This window comes from Equus caballus, chromosome 31 (genome assembly GCF_041296265.1).
Source record: "Equus caballus isolate H_3958 breed thoroughbred chromosome 31, TB-T2T, whole genome shotgun sequence".
Classification (NCBI taxonomy): Eukaryota; Metazoa; Chordata; class Mammalia; order Perissodactyla; family Equidae; genus Equus; species Equus caballus.
The window spans coordinates 22,673,147-22,690,523 of NC_091714.1; the positions used below are offsets into that span (position 1 = coordinate 22,673,147).

Genomic DNA, 17,377 nt, shown 5'->3' on the forward strand with positions numbered 1-17,377 from the left:
GCAAAAGTACGCAAACACATTGCAGATTTTTTTCTTCTTCCAACACTATAGAAACATGCAACATGTGCCTGCCCGAGACCTGCCATGATGACAGAAAATACTAAGTTCTATTAAAAAAAAGTCTTGCCTGGTACTAAGACCTCACAGCATTCCATCTGAGGAAAAAGGCTTTCTTCCACAGCACCTCACACAGATCCTACCACCTTGCCTTGTAGGCGACCTTTCCCTAACCCACTTCTGCCACTAGGATTTCAGCCCCTAGGTGGTCAGCATTTCATTTCTAAATCCCCGACACCACCCACCTAACATTTAGTGGGCCCTCAATGAATGACTGATGAATGAAGAGCATGTGCATACATACAGGGCTATGCAGTAATAATTAGTTTTGTTTTGTTTTCTTCCAGGAAGGGAAGTGCAGTTGAGCTCAGCCTGGAATAATCACTTTGCCACCTTCTCAGCCAATCTGACTGAAATTAATTTCACCTTCATCTCCCAATAGGTTTTCGCTCATGTCGCATATCATACAATATTCACTGCCAGCTGTGAAAGGCCACTTTTTAAGTTAAAGGTCCAACTATTTCTGTTCCATCCCATTATTAACGGTGTTGGTTAAGGGTCTCGGGTCTAATTTGGATCTGTTATTCCCTGATAAGAGATGCTACTCAGGATCTGTCTGAGGAATCCACACTCACCCCATTCCAAAAAGAACGCCTGGAAAATCTAGGTTAAGAGGAGGGAGGGCCCAGAAAGGTGACAGTGGCTGGATGGATTTTTCCCCTTTCTACTTTATGTCTCCAGCAATTATTACTTTTTTTCCATGTAGACAAAATCTTCTAGTCTGCGTTCAATCAATATTTTCTTCTCTTTTGAGACAAAGCTCCTGAAAGGCGTCTGATGCTCCAGACCACGTGGGGAAATCTCAAGGATTGTCTCTTTTCCTTGGGAAACCCCCTTAAGGATACTCATCTTATCATCACTAATCACTCTAATCTACCTTTGAAAGAAGACAATTGACAAAAGCAACGGGAATCAACCTCACGCAGTTTTCCAGAGCATACTTACTTTTTCTTCTTTTATGAGTGAGCGCAGTGTGTGAAGACATCATAAAAAGAAACTCGTTACCTTTGGAAAGGCTAATTGCCTAATGTTTTATTTTAACAGTGGGAAAAACTGTCAAAGTCCAGGTTTCCTCCCTTCCCAGTGACATTGTCCACACCCCTTCCCCTCGCCGCCCCCCGCCCCAGAAGGCTGGGCAGAGGTGTGTTTTAGGTGGGCTTTGTAGTTTTCAGAACATCATCCTGCTGCTCAAGCACCATGGACAGATGCCAGAAAGGCACTGGTGCTGGCTTCCCAGAAGCATCCAACGCAAAATGCAGACACTTTTTTTAGAAGAAAGAAAGAAAAGCCTATTCTAATGATTTAGTAACTCAGTAAACTATGGACATGACAGAGAAAGAATAGCAGTTGTCCACATCTGGCCCAGCAAAGTTGAAGGAGTTCCCAACTACATAAACAGGGTTCATTTCCTCCTTCCTCTTTATTATCTCATCAAACCACCATCATTCCCGAATTTCCTGGGCTTTAATTTGAGCAAATAAGTTAATCAACCAAAGTCATATAACTTGAGGATTTGGTTTTGAAATGTAAGAAATTGTAGATTTTAAAATTCAGGTTTAAAATATAAGACTTAAGAAATGGCTGCAGTGCCAGGCAGAGCCACCTCTATGGTCCACGCCCCGAGATGACGGTCATCAGAATCACCTCATGCTTCAGCCACTTTCACCTCTTGCTTTAGCCACTTTCTGGGCTTCGGAGACAAGGAAACTCCGTGCCTGGAGAGAGGGCGGACATAAGAATCAGGGACACCTCCTCCATCAGTGAGGGCAACACGTCGCTTTGCTCATGGCTTCCAATCTTGCCAGCTGCTCCACATATATATTTTGATTATTATTATTTGGCTCAGAGGGACTAGCATAGGCTGGGAGCTCCCCAAGTATAAGAAAGAAGGAGTATGGTCAGCATATTACTTTGAAAAACACCATTTGCATTTCTCTTTCCATTTGCTCAACCCTTCACACACAAAATTTATTGATATGCTGTCTTGTGGTTAGAAATAATGGAGACATGGAGCAAAATGGCGGAAAGGCAGATGGGAAGAAGAAAGGATCTGGAAATTAGCAATCCTGAAAAAACATGAATCCGAGAAGCTTGTCTTCTGTCGTAAAAAGCAAAGAAAGGAATTTAATTATAAGCAGGTCATGGTGATAAGTAACTTATTCAAGATATTTGCCTTTTTAGAGAGGATGCTTAGAAAAATCTATTTTTACCTCAAAGGAAAGCTATATTATCTAGAATTTAGGGGTAAGAGCATCTTGGCAAAGGAAGTATTTGGGAGGATGGTGGGATATTTCCCTTCGATGTACACCTTGCCATTCAGGACAGCTGGCCTGCATGTGTGCATTCAGTAATGGGTTGGGGGGGCAGGGTCTATTTGACTGAGAACTCCTCACCAGGAGCTGCTTAGCCCAAGTCCAGTGGTGTCCACACCCCAACCTTCTCTCTCTTCCAACCTGGTATTCTTAGTTCGTCTTCTGTCCTACCCTTAAAATTCTCATAAAGGCCCAGAAAATGATAAAACTCATAAAACACTGAAAATTGAGAATAACTGTCTACTGATTGCAGACACTTATATGAAAGTTTCATTACACACAGAAAAACACAAACAACGTCCTTTGCAGTGTGCCTCTCCAATCAACTCTTCACAGTTGCCAGCATAATCTTTCAAAACCTCAAATTTGATCTACATAAAATCTCTCAAAGGCATCAAAGACTCCTGGATGCCTTCATGATTAAATTGACACTCCTCTAACTTGACATCTAAGGTCTGACTCCATCTCCCTTTCATCTCCCACCAGTCATTCACACACAGCTAGTGCTATAGGCATATCAAAGAACTCACAGTTTATTTAGTATTCCAGACTTTTCCTCTATCATCACTGCCTGTGCTGTCAAATACAGTAGCCACTAGACACATGTGGCTATTGGAATATGGTTTGTTCAAACTGACGTGTGCTGTAAGTTAAAAAACACACTGGGTTTCAAACACAGTGCAAAATAAAGAACGCAATGTATCTCATTAATATTTTTAAAATATTGGTTACCTGTTAAATGACAATACTTAGGATTCGTTGAATTAAATAAAATATACTATCCTAACTGATTTCACCTGCTTCTTTGTACCTTTGTCTAATCTGGTCCACATCTGTGGCTTACATTATGTTTCTCCTGGGCAGCTGGTCTGCAGCTAGGCCCACGATCCCGCAGCAAGAGGGTCCTTTCCACTTCGTGCAGCATGGTAGCTGCTCCTCACTCTGTAAGACTCAGCTTCAGCATCACCTCTTCTGGGATGCTGGCCCAGCTGAGTTAGGCTCCTTCTCATATTTCTATTATAAAACATGAACATGATACCTTATATTGTAATCACCTCTTTAGGTCTCAGTCTCCTCCGCCAGACCGACTCCTTGAAGGTAGAACCCTTCCCCCAATATTTCTGCATGAGGCACTGCCATTCCACGAATGCTCACTCAATTAAATAAATGCCATTTCAAACTCGAACATGAGTGGTATTCATTCATTTATTCTCTCACACATATTTAAGAAGTACCTGCTATGCATTGTGAGAGATATAAAGATGAAATATTATAATTCCTTATATTTGTATCATTTATTACAGCTTACAAAGTACTATTATATCCAGTAACTTTCTTCAAAAACCTCTGCTGGGTGCAGGCCATTTATTTATATTCCTTTTTTAGATGAGGGAACTAAGGCCCAAAGAGTTTAAGTGACTTTCCCAAGGTCATGTAACACTAGAACCCAAGAATGGAAGACGTGATAGTCAATTGCACGTTTAAGAGCAACAAATAGTTCTGAGTGGCTGAAATGAAGGGTGGCAAGAGACAAAGCTGGAAACACGTTGAGGAAGTTGAACTTTCTCCTGTTGGCTAACATTCCTCAAATTTCAGTGAGTCCCTACCAACTTTATGAGCTTTGCCGCATCTAAGAACAACGTGGACTATCATTTTTTATTGTTATTGTTGGTGCCTTTGCATCGATTCTGACTCCTAGCAGCCCTGTGTACAGCAGAGCGGAATCCTGCCTGGTCTTTCCACCGTCTACCTTTTGGCGCTATATCATAGCCAATTTTTTCAGAAGTGGGCAGCCAGGTCCTTCTTCCTACTCTGTCTTAGTCTGGAAAATCTGCTGAAACCTGCCCACTATGGGTGATCCTGCTGTTATTTGAAATCCTGGTGGCATGGCTTTCAGCATCACAGTAACACGCAACTGCCACAGGATGACAACTGACAGACGGGTCACCACTCAGACACGAACCCAGACCGCAGCACTGAGAACACCGAATCTTAACGACTAGACCACGAGGACTATCATGTAGTATTTTTTTAATGGATTCTGTATTGACTCACTTACTTTACTTTTCATCTTAAGCAGTAATATCAATGGTTTAATATATACATATTACTATTAAAATACAAAAATAGGATAATGTACTATTCTTATAAATGTAAAACATATTCTTAGTAAATAACAGTTAATTAATAGGTAATATATTATATATTATAGTTTTACTTTAATATATGTTAAGCTAATTAAACAAGGGGGCCATTACACTGAGGTGGCTCTGATGCCTTAGCAGCCTACATAAACAAATCAAAGCCTAAGCCTGAAAGTGCCTCAAGAACAAGAAACGGAAACCTAAGAACAGCCCATCACAAACGGCCAGCTAGGCTTTCCCAAATAAAGCAACTGCTGAAGCTACAGCCAAGCAAATCATCTCCTTGCTTTGCTCCCACGTCTTGTCTATAAAGAGTCTCGCGCCCAGCTCTGATCTGTGGACCACTCCTAACGATTTCTGGTTTGGGACTGCCTGATTCAAAGTGATTTTTACTCAAGTAAACTCTTAAAATTTTTAATATGCCTCAGTTTATCTTTGAATTTATATACAGTCACGCACCGCATAACGACGTTTCGGTCAATGACAGACGGCCGATACGACGGTGGTTCCATAACATTAGCAAATCGAGCCTAGGTGTGTGCTGGACTATACCATCTAGGCTTCTGCAAGTACACTCTACGATGTTCGCACAAGGACCAAATCACCTAAGGGCGCATTTCTCAGAATGTATCTCTGTTGTTAAGTGAGGCATGACCTATCTTTTTTCAGTTCCCAACAAGCTACACCTCTCTGTTTGTGATAGAACCCCAGAGAAGGTGGAAGAGAATTGACAGCAGGGTTGTGGGAATGCTTTGTTGGGATTCCCAGCCTGGGAAATATTAGCTGTAGAACCTTCTTTCCCAGAAAGAGAAGCTAAGAGGCTGAGCAAGTGGAAGTCCATTACACAATGAGCTGGCGTCAGCTCCAGGGGTGTACCTTGACTCTCTTCAGACTCATTCCTTTTTGGAGGCAAAGGTCTTCCAATGTGAGTCACTGAGGACAAACAGTTTGAAGTACTTTGCTCAGGTCGAGGAGACAGAGCTGCTTTCTTCACCAAGTCCGCGGGTCCTTCCGGAGACAGGCCTTCCCCCTGCGGGAGGCACAGGCCCACCTAGGGCCACATTCAGCTCCTCTGGCTGGGGCATCACAGTTCCTCCTGTTGGCCCCAGTGTGGGTTTCTACCATGGTGTTGGTGTGATCCAACATTGCCAAAAAAATCTTGGCCATTATGACCACAGTAAAAAAAAGAAAAATCTTGGCCAGGCATCCCCCAAAGCAATGTCTCCTGTGGCCTCAAAAGCAACGCTTGCCTTTTCCCAGGAATAAGGACTGAGCTCTTCAATTGAGAGCGAGTTGGCATTTTACACTTGACATCTTGAAAATGGAAAGAACATATTTTTAAAAAGCTAGCTCCACACCCACACAAAGAGGCAGATGAAGGTTACCTCTGTTTTCCCTGTTCCCCAGACCACACCCAGCACTTTGGTGACATCAGAGCTTCCAACAGTCCCCTGAGTCCAAAGCCCCCGATCTCTCTCCTTCACGTAAGGAGAGGGGGTCCAGATGCACGTAAGAGCTGCTCAGACTCTGCTTCCTGCTCCCACTGCTCTCTCCTTCGAGGAGGCCTATGGCTGGTTGAGGCTTCTGCCTTCCCATATACTCTCCCGGTCTGTGTGCCAGGACCCTTGCTCCTCCCCACCATGCACTAGACCCAGCAGGCATGGTGCCTGCCACACACACAGTCCCTGCTGAGGGCCCCACCTTACCCAGCCCCTCTTGAAGGGACAGCCCATTGGAGCCACATTTTGTACCACTTAACCCCTCCCCCACCTTGGCCACAACTGATTGGATCAAGGGTGAACAATTCATTCAAGAACAGTCCAGTCTGGGGGCTGGCCCCGTGGCCGAGTGGTTAAGTTCGCGCACTCCGCAGCAGGCGGCCCAGTGTTTCGTTAGTTCGAATCCTGGGCGTGGACATGGCACTGCTCATCAGACCACGCTGAGGCAGCATCCCACATGCCACAACTAGAAGAACCCACAACGAAAAATACACAACTATGTACCGGGGGGCTTTGGGGAGAAAAAGGAAAAAATAAAATCTTTAAAAAAAAAAAAAAAAAAAAAAAGAACAGTCCAGTCTGTAAATAGGCCTGGTGCAAAAAGACAAGGTAGAGCCCACTGGATTCTCTCCTGGGGGCCTAAAGTGGTTACATCAGCTCATGGGGAAAAGCACACTAGGAGAAAACCAACATGAGGCAGCAGAGGTTTTCAGAGCACGTTCCAAGGAGTCACTGGGCTTCTGTGGAGGTGACACCGGGCTGATGCGAGGATGAGGGGAGGCCTGAGCAGGGGCAGCCAGGGCCACAGCACTTTATCCAGAGCAGTTCCACTTTGATCAGCTTTGAATATAAGATGCTGCTTGAAGAAAGGATTTCACTACTTAAAAGTGTTTGAAAATCATAAAGAAGAGAAAAAATAGAACCAGAGAACAGATATCCAACAGACAAAGGAGAAGGCAATGGGCCCTGGGAAAACAGCTGAGTCACATGAATGCAGACCACCGCCGAAGAGCCAAGCCCTTCTGCTCTGCTGCCCGGCTCTTCCTGGCTTGTCCTGGGGCCTGTGCACATGCATCCTTACCGGAAACTGCCACACCCCACCCCTAGCTCCTCCCTCATCCAGCCACTTAAGGTGGCTGAGTGAGTCCTTGGTTCTTGCGTCTAAATAACCTTGCTGAAAGAATCCCAAAATATCCACCTAGGTGCTCTTTTGGCCTGACATTGGAGGACTTGATCTCTGCATGGTTATAGAGATATTTTAGACCCTAAAAATTTGCCTAGTTTTCGCAATTTTTTTTTTTTTTGTCTTTGCTGAGGAAGATTTGCCCTGAGCTAATAGCCATGCCAATCTTCCTCTATTTTTCAGTATGTGGGCTGCCAGCACAGCACAGCATGGCTGCTCATAGAGCGGTGTAGGTCCGTGCCCAGGAACCAAACCTGGGCTGCCGAAGCAGAGTGTGCCGAACTTAACAACTAGGCCACTAGGGCTGGCCCTGCTTTTTTCAATTTTATAATCTCCAGATCAAAGAGTTTAGAAATCTCCAGAGTGGAGGACACTTAACAAACACCTCTCAGCGTTGCTTTCTGAAGCCTTTCTCCTGACTGCAACAGAGTCAGGGTAAAGGAAGGGCAGGGACGGAGGTGCGGGCACAGCTGTGACGCCTCTCCTCCCCCGCACGCTCCAGGCCGCAGGGCCACGCTTGGTATGCCCACTGTACCCCCACACCTAGCCTGTGCCTCATATAACAACAGGTGCTGAATAAGCACTTATGAACAGACTGACTACGGGTAAGAGTCTTGCCTTCTGGGACGAGCCCCCACATCTGAGAAGTCTGTCATCTTTGTTCAAGGGTCTTAACTCAATGACAGAAATTCAGACAGTTAATTATCTTTCTTTAGGGCATTAGGTTATCTACAGAAATAAGATGCTTGGTGACTACACTGACATTCCAGACTTTCCTGAGTGGGAATGTGAATTAACCACCCCTTAGCAATGCCATTAATTTTTTAACGGTCACAGAAGTTAAGTAGTTTCTATATAATTTTCATAAAATTATGTGAATACTGAGTGGCCTCAGCATTTCAAATTCAATGAAAGTTAACTGCTTGTATTTTCATTTCTGAAGACTCACACTGAGATAAAAGTCTTGGGTAAAAATATTCGCAGCAGTTGACAGAATTATTTGAGCAATTATTTAATGCAAAGGAAATGATCTCTTCAATGAAAAAGCTGCACAGAATGGGATCATTTTAAGGTAAGATTGTAGGGGTGTGACTTTTTCCACTCCACCAGAGCACTTTTCTAAGTCAAACAAGTGGATAAATTTCGAAATGGGAGACGTCAGAAAATGATGACTGAGTTCCTCTGTTACCATTACAAATGATCTCTTTGCAAACAAGTAGCTTTCTCTTAAAGAGATTTTGAGGAAAAGTTAATTTTTTTTGAATAAAATCTATTCCTATCACCACAGATATTCTCTTAAAACAATCTGAACGTCTTATTGACTATAAAACAGTTACACGAACAAATATGCCAAAAGAGAGCCACATTACCTTAGAAGATATACAAATTTGTTTCTCAAATTGGGACAGAAGCAAGGAAAAAGCAAGACAAAATTGTCCCCACAATTTGGTGTTTGGGGAGAGGCAGTCAAGCAGACTGATTTTCAGTATTTCCCAGCGCCCGAGTTGTAAGCAGGTGCCTGACTTTCACTACGGGCATGTGTAAAATTTGCTTCTTTGACTAACAATTTTTTAAAACTATCATATAATCTCCTTTTGGGCAAATTAGACTAATAGCATCAATGTGAAGATTCAGGGAAAAGTTACATGTAGTTTTAGAATCTTTGCTGTCACTGACTTGATGGTTTTAATCTCCCAGGTCTTAAAAGAAGCAAAATAAATGAAAATCTTTGACACATATTTTTAGGAACTTTTGGCTAATTAAGGAGGGAACTGTAGTATGTAATTATTGGCTGGCAGGGCAAAAGTGACTTTCATGCAGTCATTTATTCATTCAACAAGCAATTACTGAGTTCCTCTTATGTGCGAATTATCTGAGATGAGGCATGAGCCAGATGTATCTGCTGCCTCTCCGCCCCACCCCCTACCTGTGGGATGTCTAAAACATCAACCTGACAACTACAATATAAAACAGAGAGCACCCAGTGCTCTAGGATATGAATGCGACATCGTTAAGAGAATTAGGGGGAAAGGGAGAGTGGCTCACTGGGGAAGGCTTTTTGGCAGAGGTCCCACCTCAGCATGAAGGACAAGGTGGATGTCAACAGCGGAGACAGGAAGGAGGTGTGTAACAGCCAGGGAAGAGCACAGAGCCCAGGCACAGGGGAAGTCAGGGCGGGGGAAATGGTCGCATTTGCCAAGAACTGGGTATAGAGAAAGGACAGTGATTGGAAGGAAGTCTGAAGAAACAGATTGTACACCAAACAGGGAGGCTTTTAAATGCCATGCTGGAGAGTTTTAACTTTATTAAATGGGCAATGGGAAGTCGTTGAAGGGTCCTGAGGCAGAGAATGGTTTGAGAGACGTGGTTTCAGAAGATTAACCTGGCAGCAGTGCAAAGAACATATTCGAGGGGAGAAATGGAAGGCCAGGAGCTCAGTCGGGAGAATAGACCGTCCTCCAAGTGACGGGTGCTGACAGGGGCAGGAGAAATGAAAATGAAGGCAGATTCAGAAAACCCAGGGGCAAAGAGTGCAAGGACAGGGAACCGGCATTTATTGAGGACATACTACATGCTGCTTACAACACTAAATATATAGCAGGAACACACGTCTTGCTTTTCTTGGCACGGTCTGAATTTATGCCTTTTTTCATTTTTGATCATGGGATAATTACTAACAATGGCCTCTTTCATTCTCAATGTGTTCTCATTGGGACAATACATTACACAACCATGTTTTTGTATGTTTCCTCTTTGACTGCTCAGAACAATCCTCCAGCTCACACAGGAAGAAGGTGAAGACCTGAGGAGCGGCTGAGTGGCACAGAGCCAGCAGGTGAGGGAGCCTGGACTCGAATCCAGATCTAGACACTCCCCAAACCTGCCAACTTCCTATTCTACCTGGTTTCCTGCCTCCAACTTATGACAGGTTGTAGATGGCGCAGAGAGGGGGGGCTCATTAAAAGAAATCGGGATGTCAGAAAGAGTCAGGTTAGGGTGAAAGACGACCAGCTCTGGTTTGGATGTGTGGCCTGTAAGGTCTTTAAGGCGCTGGAAGGACACTGGAGCAGTTGGAGATATTGGCTAGTACTTGGGAACCAAATCACACTCTAGTTACCGATTTGTGAGCCTTCCAAATCAACAGATGCAGGACCCTGGGACCGAACGACGTCGCCAAGCATGAGACTGCAGGACAAAGGTCACAGCTCAGATGCCAGCAGTGGCCAGGCAGGTAGCACACAGGAGCGAGCGGGCGGCATGACACCAGGCAGTGGCAGGAGGAGGTGTTTGTGGGGATTGTCTTAATTTATCCTAGAAATTATTTGCAATTTTAGACAGAAACAATACAGCCATTAAAATGGTAGTCTATTTCTTAATTAAAGTTGGCAGCTAGAGTAATTTCCAGTAATTTAATTAAAACACAATTTATTTATGAAAGATCGCTTTTTGTTAACAATAAGACTAATTAATAGAACAGAAAACTATAAATTGTAGTCATTCAATTTTGTCTGCTTTTTTATCCTAGGAGGGACCTCAAAGGAGAGTTTTTAAAAAGTGCAATTAATTCTTATCAAAATCATTAGCTACATGCAAGTATGTTAGGACAAAGTGCGGTGCAGTTTTACTGTTCCAAACAACAGCCAAATATAACTCAGACTCTATTGCCACGAGCATGCAGCTGGGGGAGAGGAGTGAGGGTAGAGGAAGATGGGGGAGGCAGAAGGCAAGGGGTGGGGGGAGAGGAGAGCATTTCAGAAAGCATATGCCCAAGTTTCAACTTTACATGCCAGTTCACTTACATTAGAAAAAAATTTAATTTATTAATGGGAACTCCAGTTACTAGTCTTGTCTCACTTCACGCTTTCAACTGAAAGGTAATAAGCACCTGTAGCCTTCAGGAGCCCGCACCAGTGGTTCTCAAACTTTTACCAGAGTTAGATTTACCTGGAGCACTCCTTACAGCCCAGAGTGCTGGGTCACATCTTGGGGCTTCCTGATTCAGCAGGTCTGGGATGGGTTGTGAGAGTTTGTTTAACCAGTTCCCCAGCGATGCCAGTGCTGCCAGTCTGGGGACCGCACTTTGAGAACCTGTGGTCTACACCAATGGGCGTGCTAGCCAGGGCCTGGCTGGCTTCTGCCTTTTTCAGAATTACCGTGGAGCACAAACATCCACTAAGGCTCTGTTTCTCATGGCATTCTGGAAAATGATTCAACGACATGGCTTCAAACAGAGGTCCAACTTTTTGCCTCATTGTCTGTGTTCTGAATCCAACCTAGTTTAATATTTTGGAAAATGTTACCCTTTTCTGTACCGAGCAAAGTAAATATTTTGTCAGTTGTTAAGGATGAGCTGCGGAGTAAGACCTAAAGACGCATCCAAATTCAGCAGGGAGGCTCGGGCTGCTCGGAACTTTTTCCAGGTCGTGATTTGTAACGTATTTCAGAAGCCAGCAGAAATACCAACCACTCCATCTATTAAGAAAAGGCTGAATGAACCTTTTCACAGCAGATTTTTTTTTCCCCACCAACTCTCATGACGCTTGGCAAAGAGAAGAGAAAGAGAGACAAGAGTCTTTTCTGTCCATAGGATTTCTTCTGAGCATTGTTCTCACATAAAGAACTTAGAAGCTGAGAACTGCAGACTTGGAAGACATTTCTAACAATCCCTTTTTTGAGAATTGAAACGACTAAGGCCCAAGGAAGGTAAATGTCATTTGCCTGGTGACCAGACAGTGGCAGAGCTGGAAATGGAACAAAGCTCAAAGGTTCTTGACTCCTGGGCCAGCACTTTTCTTACCACAACACCCCACCTCCCATGCAGGAGAATCATAAGAAATCCATTTGAAAAGCAAACAAAACCCAAGTACGACCAATAGTACATTTTATGCTATGCTTCCCCTGAAAACTCCCAAGCCAATCAGTTCCTGGTGGCTTTTCCTACTGAGAGAGTGCGTAGAGGGGAGCAGACAGAAGGGGTGCTGAGGGTGCCCTTCTCATCTTCCTTACTCAGCGCTTCCTGAAGCTTCTTCCGTCATAGAGATTTGGGTCTCTTTAACATGACGTGTGGGCTGAGATGGTAGAAATATAAGCCTCATTGTGGTAAAATGCACATTTGACAAAGAAATATGTAGGGGAAGATTTACAGGGACAAGGATCTTAGATTCATTAGGTTCACACATCTCATTGTAGGTGAGGAAACCAAAGCTCTCAGGACTTGAGGAACTTGCTCCGGTGTTCAATGTACGAAATGGCGGAGCCAGTGCCCGACCCCAGATCTCTTGCCCTGTTGTTGTTGTTACGTGCTATCAAGTTGGCTCCGACTCCTGGCGACCCTATGAATGAGTGATGTCCACAATGTCCTGTCCTCAACAGCTCTACTCTGCTTCTGTAGATTCATGCCTATGGCTTTCTTTACGGAGTCGATCCATCCCATATTTGGTCTTCTCCCTTTCTTGCTGCCTTCTACTTTTCTCAGCATTACCGTCTTTCATCTGTAGCATATTGCCATTTCTACTTTATCATCCTGTCTACTGTAGTATAGCATGTTGATTTAATGCAGAAAAATGCACGCTTCACTGTGAGTCTAGATCCCGAAATACTGGATCTATTCAGTATTAAAAAAGAAATAGGGTAATAACATTTCTTGAGTGCTAACTCTATGCCAGGCACTGTTCTAAGCACTTCACATGGATTACTGCATCTAATCAGTCATATAATTGAGGAAGAGAGAATACCATATGGTAGGAAATGGAAATTAAGGATGAAACGGAATGAGGAATGTGAAGCACTCAGCACAAGGCCGATGCTGTTTTCCCAGGGCACGTTATTGTCTATTAAATGCAATAATCCAAGAAGGGATTTAGAACAGTTTTTGGCTCAAAGCATGCTAAATACTAGCTGTTATTATCACATTTTTCTCTATTTCTTCGAGTGGAACAGACCAAAGAAATTAGACCTAGATAAAAGTTATGAGCCATACAAGATTCAAAAAAGGATAGGTTAATATTGTTGGGAACCAGTTGCCACCAGAGGAGACCACAGAGATCACAGTGTAGCTTGGACTAAAATGCTCTCAAAGGCCAAAAGCTGAAGTCAGAGACCACAAAAAGACAGAATTAAGCAGGTTTGTATTAGTTCTTGCTTTCAAGGAGCTCAGAGGATTTTCTAGACATCTCCTCATGGATCCCTTCACATTCAAGTTGGAGGGGGAAGTGAACATACCACGAAGACCTCTTTCCTATAAGGTAGTTTGCAAAGACAGAACTGACTACTCAAAGCCAGTGCTGAGGACTCAACTTCCTTAATAAGAATGCGCTGACCTACTGGCGAATGAAAAAAAAAAATCACCAGCGATTAAGATGAAACAATAATACTACTCATTAAAGCACCCATGGCAGGTCAGCTGCCTTGTAAACTGCCCCCTCTGGATGCTTGATGGACCAGGTCCTCATACGCGCAAGAACTAAGAAAATCCAGAGAGAGTCCGCCCTGTTGTTACCTACTTCCTCTCCAACCTGACAGGTAGAAAGGGCTTGTTCTGTTTGTTACAGAGAACATACAGAGGGATAGATACAGGGGGATAAACTAGGATGAGTGAGTGGAAGATACATGAAGGTAGATGTTGGCTCAAGATAAGAGAGCTTTTAAAAAGTGAGAGGGGTCCGACAATGAACGTTCTGCTGGATGCGGTGTGTGTTCTGTAGCTGACCAAGGAAAGGCCCAGGGAACACTTATAGGCTGTACCATTATTGGCATCATAATTCTCATCATCATTGTGATCATTATCTTATCAGCATTCCATCAGGTAGATATGGACATTGATTAGAGTTGAAAATGGCTCCACTAAGAGAGGTCAAATAATAGTTAAGAGCTGCTTTCAGGTCAAATTGAGTTTGAACCTAGGTTCTACAGGTTACTAGTTCTGCAACTTGGAATTGGTAATTATACATCACTAAGCCTCAGTTTCTTCACCTGTACAACAGAGATCATAATAACTACCTCTCTCGATCATTTATTCCTTCACCAGATACTTATAAAGCACCCACTGTGGGCCAGGCACTTTGCTAGGTGCTGGGATTTGGTGATGAACAAGACAGACAAGACCCCTATTCTCCATGGGGTTTACATTTCAATGTGTGAGAGATTCAGAAAATATACAAGTAAACATCAATATAATGAACTAACAAACCGACTAAATATTTATGCAGATACTAATAAATGCTGCGACTTAAATAAGACAGGATATCCAGCATATCTTTAGTTAGGATGGTCAGAGAAGACTTCTCTTAGAAGGTGACGTACACTTTGGAAGCTGAAATAAGAGAAGGGGCCAGCTTTCAGAAGCTCTGGCATAGGGAGCAGCAAAGGCCCTGTGGCCCCACTGAGCTGGATTTGTGTGTCTGCAGTGAGTTCAGGCGAGAATTTCAAGCTGAGGTTGGTGGTGAGGATGAAAGGAGGTATCTTAGGATGATCTGTACTGTCGTTCATGGTGGATAGGAAGCACTCACATTATTCACGTTCAAAGGAGTCTCTGACATACGGATGCCCTTGTGTAGTCATGGCAGACAGAGGCATTGCTTCTCTATCCTCCGATACCCCAAAATGCTCAGGCCTTGCCACAGGGACATGCTACTCTGCTAATCCACCCTACCCAATCTAATCCTAGCACGATCTGTATTTTAGCCACCGGAGAGGATAGAATTTCAGAGCTGGAGAAAAACGTGGTCTGTCCTTATATCAACGATCACATCACGATAAAGGGTAACCTGAGTGCTCCTTGCAGCAGCCTCTGAAGCCCTGAGGAAGGGCAGGGTAGGGGGCATTAAGAGGACGGGTCCCAGGGCCTTCTGCCCTTACTTCAACCAGAGGAATTCTACAAGTGTCTGTTTTATGTTTTCACTTGAAAACTGATTTTTTTGCTAAAAACAACCACCAAGTTTAAAAATCACTAGTTGAGCTCAGATTTTTTTTTGGCTGAAAAGAGCACAGTTTTATTATCTTGCAGTTCTGTAGGTCAGGAGTCTACAGGTTTGTCACTGGACTAAGATCAAGGTGTCAACAGGGACGCCTTCCCTCTGATGAAAGAGTAAACTCTAGAATCAGGGGTCAGAATGTGGCAGGGGTTTAGGAAGACGATAAAAGACATGGTTTGCAAAATGTTGAGAATGAATAAGTGATCCTTCAGGACACCTATTTTTTTTAGGAAACTTAGAGAGTGGGAACAGTTTAAGTTCTAAGACTCAAGTTTTTGGGGTGGGGGCACTTGGGGATAGGGGGGTACTTTAAAACATGAGAAGCAGGTTTAGAGGAAGACAGACATCTGCAAAGATTTGCAAAGACATATGTCAAACACCTGCTCCAAGGACAGGAAGTTGGGCAGGAGAGTTGGGTCAAATAGAGGCAAATTTCCCAGTTGGAAGAGGACAGTAACAATGGGGAACACACGACATTTTATTCTATTTTTGACTATGGAAGCATCACTGGCAGGTAGGATGAGCTCATTTAAAGTCTTTCCTGAATCAGCTGATGGTACTTATGGAGAAGTTGTCCTCTTTGTCAGTTAATGCTGGCAGTTAAAGCAAGGTGACAGGTGCATTTTCACAAGATTGCAAACTTTCAGAGCTCAGGTACTCTTGGAAGAAGACTAACGGGTTTCTCTTCATAGGAGAGTAAAGGTGTTCCAAAAAATCCTACAACTAGATGGAAAAAAGAAAAAACCCCAATGAGGACAATACTGGCAGTAAATATAAATTAATATCTTCACTCTATATGGAGTCCATTCAAACTGTTAAAGATAAGAACGTGAATCACAAATGAGAAAATGCAATTAGTAAAAATGCAAACAAGGAAATAGTCAAAGTAAAATCACAATGAGATGCTGGACTTCCTTCTGCTGCACGAGTGCTGACAAGGGCGCAGAGCAACCAGGGATCTCATGCATGGCAGGGGGCGTCATAAATCAGTACAGCCCTTCTAGAAGGAGAGCAATTTGGCAATACATCTGGAGCCATAAACATGGTCATACCACAAGACCAGCAATCCTACTTGTGGGGATCTATCTTAAATAAAATATGTGAAATGCTATAGCCACAAAGCTGTTTGTTGGAATTGTGCTTAAAATATTATAAACTTAGAATGGGCAAGGAATCTCAATTCAAGTCAACAAATGATAGTGGAATACCTACCGGGAGGTGGGAATAATAACGCAGAGTCTTGCCCTCAATAATTCATAACCACAACTTAATGCCTTTGCGCGCTTCCATATTATACAACCTTTGGAAAGGAGGCTATGGAGACACAAAGAGATTAAAATGTGTGCGATACATTAAATTTAAAAAGCTATACATAAGTACTACATTTACCGCAATGTTTAGGGGAAAAAAGCAAATGGAAAAGCCCGGAAGGAAATAAATCAAAAAGGTAACAATGATGGAATAATGGGTCATGTTTTCTTTTTCTTTATTTTTCTGTAATGTAGTTATATTACCTTTAAAATAAAGGTAATCATAAAAACGAGAAGAGAAGCAGAAAAATAAAGCAGTGATTGAACAAAGATGAAGACTAATGAGGAAAGTACCAAGTATGCTTAAGAATTTTATTTATTTAGAACTTGCTTTTAGTTATATATCTTTAGTAACTGATGAATAATAATGATTTGTTAACTCAATAAACTATTTATTTTAGTAGAAAAATTATGAGGGTTGTAAACCAGAGATCTCTTGAGCCTGACTCATGGAGGCCTTCAGCATCTCACATAAATAAAAGTTACTCTGAAGCATGAGCTGAAGAAATTCTGCTACCTAAAAGCGATAGGCTAAAATTCACGCCACAGGTGCAGGCTTGAAGAACAGATAAGATTCTGGTGTCCTAACCAAGATGGGAAAAGTGGCTTCCCCTGGCAGGGAACTCCTGCAGGTAACGAAGAAGCAGTGTTTTTAACAAGGAGAAGCCATGTCAAGGGCATGGGAGGCCGTGGGGGCAGGGATTTCCAGGTACTCTGAGTCCTTCGAATTAACTGCTCCAAATCCATGGGCCCTGCTCTTTCCAGGAGACCTGAAGACACCGTGAGCTCAACTAACACTATGATTCAAAAATCCACAGGATCAAATTTTGTGGGTTTTC

The 17,377-nt window shown here is 43.2% G+C and overlaps 1 protein-coding gene across 10 annotated transcripts in view; it reads right to left on the reverse strand.

The window, feature by feature from the left end:
• Nucleotides 1-17,377, reverse strand: part of AIG1 (androgen induced 1) — a 227,599-nt gene that overhangs the window by 86,080 nt on the left and 124,142 nt on the right. Inside the window, exons 4-5 of one of the 10 annotated variants that reach the window (XM_023632857.2) lie at nt 16,441-16,542; nt 15,689-15,951 (exon numbers count right to left, since the gene is read on the reverse strand). The exons of 8 other annotated variants lie outside the window; for them this stretch is intronic. In XM_023632857.2, the coding sequence (XP_023488625.2) occupies nt 16,483-16,542 (60 nt within the window). In that variant the 3' untranslated portion in view covers nt 15,689-15,951; nt 16,441-16,482. Of the gene's footprint in view, nt 1-15,688; nt 15,952-16,440; nt 16,543-17,377 lie in introns of those variants that run through there. One more of the 10 variants, XM_023632859.2, reaches the window with a different exon arrangement.